Source organism: Sinocyclocheilus anshuiensis, unplaced genomic scaffold (genome assembly GCF_001515605.1).
Source record: "Sinocyclocheilus anshuiensis isolate Anshui unplaced genomic scaffold, SAMN03320099.WGS_v1.1 scaffold2305, whole genome shotgun sequence".
In the NCBI taxonomy this organism is placed as follows: Eukaryota; Metazoa; Chordata; class Actinopteri; order Cypriniformes; family Cyprinidae; genus Sinocyclocheilus; species Sinocyclocheilus anshuiensis.
Window position 1 is genome coordinate 315,937 of NW_015552535.1, and position 8,432 is coordinate 324,368.

The 8,432-nt window shown below is 33.5% G+C and overlaps 1 protein-coding gene across 1 annotated transcript in view; it reads left to right on the forward strand.

The window, feature by feature from the left end:
* LOC107663746 (receptor-type tyrosine-protein phosphatase mu-like) overlaps nucleotides 1–8,432 on the forward strand; it is a 313,414-nt gene that overhangs the window by 267,355 nt on the left and 37,627 nt on the right. The window contains exon 27 of the mRNA XM_016454059.1: nucleotides 2,457–2,493. Coding sequence (XP_016309545.1) covers nucleotides 2,457–2,493 — 37 coding nt within the window. The remainder of the gene's footprint in view (nucleotides 1–2,456; nucleotides 2,494–8,432) is intronic.

Here is an 8,432-nt window from a genome sequence, read left to right on the forward strand (position 1 = left end):
TAATTAATAATTATTTAATTATTATTATTAATCTTAATTAAATTAAATTAATTAAGTCTTATTATTCATTAATTCATATTAAATAATTACATTTAAATAATAAATATATTTATTTATTAATATTATTACTATTAATAATTATTAATAATATTTATTATGTAAACAATCAGAATTGTCAAATGAAATAGAAAAGAGCGTGGAAAAATTCAAAGAGCAGCTGCTAAATGTCTTAAAGCTGAAAAGCTGAAACCTCACAGAAATGAAACTGAACCGGTTTGGAGCAAAGCTGCGAGTAAATGATGACAGAATGATGATTTTGTGCGTGAACTTGCCCTTTAATGAGGTTTACTGGTGTGTCTGTGTTACTCTGGTAAAGTTAATGAGGCGGATCAGTAAAGAAGCAGAAGGCGGTTAATAATAATCATTTGTTTTGGAGATGAATTCTCAGGGCAGATCATTAACGTGTTTCTGTGTGGTTTTAACATTCAGCAGAGAAACCCTGACCCTGAAATCCATCAGCACTGATAAAGACTTGTGCCTCTTCTCAACACGCCTCGAGTTCATCTTCACAATCACACACTCCAGACGCACTGAATCTTTCATGAGTCCGGGCAGGGCTTCGTTAGTTACTCCTAATCAACTTTAGCCAGAACTCAGCTCAATGTGACCAGCTTGCTTTTTAGAGATGTGAATTATTCATAAATAGAGTAAACAATACTTTAGCTTTTGAGTTTTAGGTTAGAGTTAGTATGTAACAATTGTAACAAGATATATATATATATATTAACAAAAACACAATATTAGCTAATTTTAGTTTTACTTGTAAAAAAAAGTGACATTTTTGTTTTATTATAAAAATTATTGTACATTTATTTTTGTATTTATTTGTTCTCTAAATTCAGTCGATTTATAAAAGTAAAAATTATATATATATATATATATATAAAACAGAGGTTTATGGTATATCATCATTTAGAGTTGAGTAAACGTGAACAAACACAAACCAAAACACCATTTTTTGCAAATTTCTTTTAATTTTAATATCTAAAGAAGTTTTATTTTTGCTCACTAAATTCTATTTATTCATTTATAAAGGTAAAAAAAAAATAATCAAAAATAACGCAAACTATGTTTTATTTTATTTAGTTATTTATTTGTTATTATTATTATTATTATTTGAGTTTTAGGTTGAGGTTAGTCTGTAGTAATTGTAACATGATTTATAAAATACACATGTAAATACATATAGAATACAATTTTAGCAACTTTTTTACAATTTTAGCTTCTAAAGAAGTTTTGTATTTGGAACAAAAGTGTTTAAATTTAGTTTCAGTAAAGATTTATAAAGATACAATTTATATATATATATATATATATATATATAGATAGATAGATGATAGATAGATAGATAGATAGATAAGATAGATAGACAGATAGATAGATATTATAAATTATAATATTAAATTATTAAATATATAGTAGAAGTTTGTGGTTTGTCTTCATTTGATGTTCAGTTAACGTGAACAAACACAAACCAAAACACCATTTTAGAACGTCTTATAGTTCTAGGATTTAAAAATGTTTTGTGTATTTTTATAATAAATGTTCTGTAAAGAATGAAAGGTTGCCTGGTCTGACGCACACAGGTGTGTTTGGCGTTTCTCTGGTGTGTAAACAGATGGTTTTCTCGGTTCTCCGGCTCAGACATAAACAAATTTCACGCTGGGCCGCATAAAGATGAAGAAGAAGAGAGAAGCTGATAGATGCGTCGTCTCTCCATCAGAGCCTTTCTTCCAGACGCTAATTAAAGTTAAATACGCTGAGATCAGGAGGAAGAGGAGCGGAGAGGAGGAAGAGTGTGGCGCTGCGGAGACAAGGCGCTTGACAAATGAAATGAGCAGATTAACTGAATCCCACAGACACTGAGCCTATTCTGAACATAATCCCACAATCTGTGCTGAGGAATTACTGTAGATATCAGCCAGTGACGAGAATATTAAGCGCTGACTGTAAACCAATGCGTTTATTATAGTTAAATCAGGGTTATTATAGTCAACTAAAACTAAAACTAAAACCATAAACACATTCGTGTCACTTGAAATAAAATAAACTTCAATAGTAAAATGAAATAATATCTCAAAAATTATTTGATTTCAGCTAGTTGACAAAGCAACATTTCATTCAATTTTCATTTAGTTTATGAATGCATCTAGAAAATAATTTCTATTAAAATAATTAAAGCTGAAACCGAAATAAAAATTAATAAAAGCTATAGACATATATAAAAAAAACACAAAAACTAAAATGAAAACTGATGTAGTTAACTAATGTAAACAAATGGAGCCTTATTGTAAAGTGTTACCAAAATATTAAAATTTTTATGATGTTATGTAGTTGAAATAGAGTTTTTCCATGTTCCACGATGTAATGTTTTATGGTTCTTGTTGTTTTTATAGGGCTACCATCGACCCAATCACTACATCGCCACACAAGGTAAGACAAATGGTCATTATTTTGTGTCTGAAAAACTTTATTTACCTTTATTTAACCAGAAAGTCTCATTGAGATTAAAATCTCTTTTACAAGAGAGACCTGGCCAAGGCAGACAACATTTTAAAATACAACAAATACACATTAGAACAAGATTAAAACATAATATCCTCTCAACAAAAACAATCACAAGCCTCCATCACCACTCTCTTTAAATTCACCAGTAGACACAAATTTATCTACTTTTAAATATTTTTGCAAATTATTCCATGCCCAAGGTGCATAATAGGATAATGCAGTTTTCCACAGTTCTGTAAAAACACGTGGTCCATTAAAAAGCAAAGGAACCGAGACAAAGAAGGGAATAGAGATAAGCTGGAAGTTTACCTAACATTGCTTTATGTAAAAATGTACCAGTGCTGTTTTCTACATATGGTTAGTGATGTCCAACCCACCATCTCATACAGAATACAGTGATGAGTACTGGATTATGCATTTGAAATAAAATGTTATGAAGCATGGTACACTGAATCGAGGCACGTTAAGATGGAGGAGGCTGCATGCATGTATAATATATCACCATAATCGAGCACAGTTAGGAAGGTAGCTTCTTCTTTTTTTTTGGTTATTTATTATTTGCTTTTATATTCTTTTAATTGAACTTACTGTACAGCACTTTAGTCAACTTAGTTGTTTTATTAGGTGCTTTATAAATAAAGTTGGAGTTCTACAAGTTTCTTTTTGGACGTAAATTAAACGTAAAATTTGATTTATTTCTAAAATAAAAGCCGAGCTTCGCTTTGAGCTTCCTGATTAGATTAGCAATATGTACATTGAATAAAAGTTTATCATCAATCCAAATGCCCAAGTACTTGTAAGAGGGTACTCTTTCAATAGTTTTACCATCAGATGTAAAAATGCTAAGATTATCAATTACGTGTGAATGAGCCTTTGAAAAAAAACATGAACTTTGTTTTCTGTGATTTTAAAACAAATTTTAAGCTCACCAGAGCACTTTCCAGTGACTGAAATGCAGTCTGAAGCTCTTTCACCGCCTGTGTTAAAACTGGAGCAAGTGTATAAATAATAATGTCATCAGCATAAAAGTGTTTTTTTTTTTTGTTTTTTTTTTTTGCTTGAGTGTCCTTACCTGAATCATTTATATAAATAGAAAACAAAATAGGTCCCAAAATGGAACCCTGGGGAACCCCTTTAGATATATCAAGATATGTTACCCCTGGACCACAAAATCAGTCATAAGGGTAATTTTTTTTTAATTGAGATTTTTACAAGCCGAATAAATAATCTTTCCATTGATGTATGGTTTGTTAGGATAGGACAATATTTGGCTGAGATGCAACTATTTGAAAATCTGGAATCTGAGGGTGCAAAAAAATCTAAATATCGAGAAAATCATCTTTAAAGTTGTCCAAATGAAGTTCTTAGCAATGCATATTACTAATCAAAAATTAAGTTTTGATATATTTACAGTAGGACATTTACTAAATATCGTCATGGAACATGATCTTTACTTAATATCCTAATGATTTTTGGCATAAAAGAAAAATGGATAATTTTGACCCATACAATGTGTTGTTGGCTATTGCTACAAATATACCTGTGCTACTTATGACTGCTTTTGTGCTCCAGGTTCACATATTTTAAGAAAATCAGATTTGAGACCCTCCACTATAACACACTGAGTCCTATATTCAGAACACACTGAATGGTTTAGACCAAATAATTTCTAAACCATTTCAATTTGTAAACTTTGGACTGAAGTGTGTTAGAAGTTGTTAGTTTAATGCTGAAACGGCGTCTTGAAACAATTAATCATCTTTTGTTGTTGTTTTGGGGGGTTTAGTACAGAATAAATGGATTAGCCGCTATGCGTCTGGCCTAATCTGGCTGTCAGCGCATGCGTTCTCCCAGCATGCCCCTGGAGTCTGTGTCTGATTGCTAGTTAATTGTTGAGAGATGTTTCTGGAGTGCCGGACCGCGGTGAGTTCCAGCGCTCTGAACGCAATCACTTCCTTTAATAGACTGGTTTAGCTGCGCTGGAGCAGCGTAATTACCTGTTTACTGGAGTGAATCCTGGCTTGTCTTTAGGGACGCCAGCCACTAAAACGCCTCTTTCACTTACTCCCTCTCTGTCCTTTCATTCTGTGCTGTCCAGCAGCTGTTTACAACCCAGTCCCACACACTACACAGCACAGACTTTAAAATCAGCCAATCAGAGCTCATTTAGTGTTTACACAGCCAATCAGATTCCATTATGGGCGGAGCTACACACTTCGTATAATTTAGCAGTGTATTCTGTGATCTCAGTGTTCACACTCACCTGTTTAATGAGTTTAACGGGTCTCTCAGTTAATGACGGTTGGGAAGAAACCATTGTCGTCTTTCTCAATTACAGGCCAGCGTTCAAAGGAAAATCAGTTTTAACAGAACAAGAACAGAAAAAGCTTTAACAAGCCTGAAGTTGCTCAGATCAAAGCGAGACGCAGCCGTGAACATCACACTGATTCCTCCTCATTTATTCAGCGCTGCAGGTTTAGAAAGATTACATTTACTTTATTATTTTATTACTTGTTTGTATTTTGCATACGAGTGATTCTTAGAGTAATTTTGTCTTGTTTCTTTTTTATCATTCTACTGTTGAAGGAGAGATGATTAATGGTTGTAAATGTTTTATTGTGTCTCTTTAATGACTTGTTCGTCATTTCTAAGAGCTCGAAAGCTGTAATTCCTCGTTAAATATTTAGGAAAATCCTTTAAAAAATTCCTTTCACTCAAAAATTAAGATTCTGTCATTATTTACACACCTTCATGATTTGGTGGAAAAATCTGGTAAGAAGTTTACTGCAATTGCAATTTAAATTGCAATTTTCGTATTTATTTATTTAGTAATTTTGCTAAAAATCTCCAAGTATGCTGTATTTGTTTGTGGGGCTGATTATACTACATAACAATATTAAGCAAAATATGAAATACTACTGTTGTAATATTTCACTGTAAAATAAACAATTATATTATTTTACTGTGTGTGTATATATATATATATATATATATATATATATATAGTTTTATAGATTGAATATATAATATAAAATACAAATATTTAATTATTATTAAAAGGTTATATTTGAATATTTATATTGATATTTAGTTTTATTATGGTTTTATAATATATAATTTATCGCATATAAAAATTCATACTAACGAAATAGTATTTGAGAAAAAGTAATGTTATTTTACAATACAGCCTTAAAATTTCAATACTAATATTTTATTTATTTCCTCATTTTCAGATGAGCACGGCATTTCATGATTTTAGTTTTAAGTCAATTAATTGTGCAGCGCTAATGTACAAATTACTTTCTTTTGTGAAATGCAAAAAAAAAAAAGAATGTTTAGAAAATGTTGTTTGTACCCCAGTCTTAAAAACATCAACTTTTTGTTGCACAGAAGAAAGTATGAAAGATATGAGGGTCAGTAAATGATGACAGAATTTGCGTTTCTGTGTGAATTATCACTCTGAACATCGAGAATCTTTATTTCAGGACACTGATGTATTAAAGCACAGATGAAACATGGAAGAAGGTTCATTAAAAGTTCCCTCCACTTAAAAGAATCAGTGACAGTGTAAGTCCAGGACTCAATTACACACACTAGGAATATTTCCCTGCACAATGTGAGCAAACGACGGGAGTCGTGCATAAATGCAGCACACGTGAGCGTCAGACGAGCAGCTGCACTTGTCTTCTATGACGGCTGAAAAAATGGGAATAATTTTGCCGTGCCGAATCCCCGAGGTCTCATTGAAACGAGCTCGCTAGAACGATGAAAGCATTAGTCCCCCGGTGCGGGAACAGCGGCCTGACAGCAGCGCGCTGCTAAAGTCTTCTTCCCGCTGAGCGCTCACACAGTAATTGCTGTTGGCTGACTCCACTTACAGCTGAAGCGGACTGAAGCGAGCCGCTTAGAGGATCAGCAAATTACAGCAAATGTCAGCGCAATTCTCCTGGCGCAGTCCGGACGTGAGATCCGATCTACGCTTAGGATTTAGCTAGTTAAGGATTATCTAAACGCTGCGTGTGTGTTTCTCGTTGGGAATACTTCTACAACAAAGAGTTTATCATGATTAGGATTATAGATGTTATTGCTCGGACTCGTTATTGCTCAAAAATTGAGATGCTGTGGAGTGTAAACACTTCTAGAACACATCAAGAAAATGATGAGTTTACCATTATATCATGGTGTGTTCACAAGATTTTATTGCTCAGACTTTTCTCTTTTATAGCTCACGCATCACTTTTATTGAAATTAGAACTTTGTCTCAGATGTTTCTCCTAAAATTCCTCAGAAGATATACAAATAGACACAAACGGGTTGAAAATTTTTATGATATCATAATAAGATCATTGACTGAGTGCAGTTTGAGACTTTGAAGAGACATATGTGACCCTGGAGCACAAAACCAGTCATAAGGGTCAATTTTTTCGAAATTGAGATTTATGCATCATCTGAAATCTGAATAAATAGTCTTTCCATTGATGTATGATTTGTTAGGATAGTACAATATTTGGCTGAGATACAACTATTTGAAAATCTGGAATCTGAGGGTGCAAAAAAATCTGAATATTGAGAAAATCATCTTTAAAGTTGTCCAAATGAAGTTCTTAGCAATGCATATTACTAATCAAAATGATATATTTTGATATATTTACGGTAGGAAATTTACAAAATATCTTCATGGAACATGATCTTTACTTAATATCCTAATGATTTTTGGCATAAAAGAAAAATCAATAATTTTGACCCATACAATGTATTGTTGGCTATTGCTACAAATATACCCCAGCGACTTAAGACTGCTTTTGTGCTGCAGGCTCACATATGAGATTATGTGAGATACTGGAGTCTTTTCTCAGGAGAAACATCTGAGAAGCAGGAGACTCCATTTAGTCTAATTTCTGTCTGTGAGAAACGAGAATAATTGAGATATTGTTGAGATGTTTACTGTTCTTCCTGATGGTCATCTGCACTCCTCACACTGATAAATGTAATTAAACGAAGCACATCAGGAAGGATCCAGTACATTACTGTGATTAAGAGGCGTCTAGTTTTGACAGATCTTAATTAAGTTCGTCAGGCTCAGACGATAACGAGAACTCGCCCACGAGCAAAGTCATCGGTAAAGAGTTCTCCAGGACATGAGTGTTTGCTAACGCCGCTGTTTATGTGTGTGCATGAATATGTAAAATCTTGCTTCTTGCTCGTGTTTTTCTGTCTTTTTTTCTGCTGCATGCAATTTGCTTTGGCTCAGAGCGAATGCATCAGCGCCGGAGAACGTGAGCGCAGATTTGCATGAGCTAATTAGCTTGTCAAAAGTCATTTTGGAATTTGCTTGTTGATTAAAAACAATGCTAATTAGAATTAATTAAACGCGTGATTTTAATTCCTTCGGCTGCGCTGTTATTACCGGGCGCTGGCTAACATGTTGCCCTTATTAAGTTGATTTGGAGCTTTAATGGAAACGCAGACGCACAAATCTGTTTGCATGCATTTATGAATGAGGCGTTTGAAAGTTTCAGCTCCGCTGCTGGAAAACACATCCAATAATCCAACAAAGAGCATGGCTTCATGACTTCTGCTCCGGTGTCACTCTGGATTATGTTCAGTGGATTGTTAAATGGCTTCATGTGCTGGAGGAGTCAATCTCAACGCGTGTCCAGGTCACATTTCATCCTAAAATCAAAAGAACAAAATTTATTTTTGCATAAGGAAAAAACTAAATAACTGCTGTTGACACACTGTATGAATATAGAGCAATAAAGTTAATCTGGAAGGATTTGATGAGAAATGTTTAAAGAGTGTGTGTGTGTGTGTGTGTGTGTGTGTGTGTGTGTGTGTGTGTGTGTGTGTGTGTGTGTGTGTGA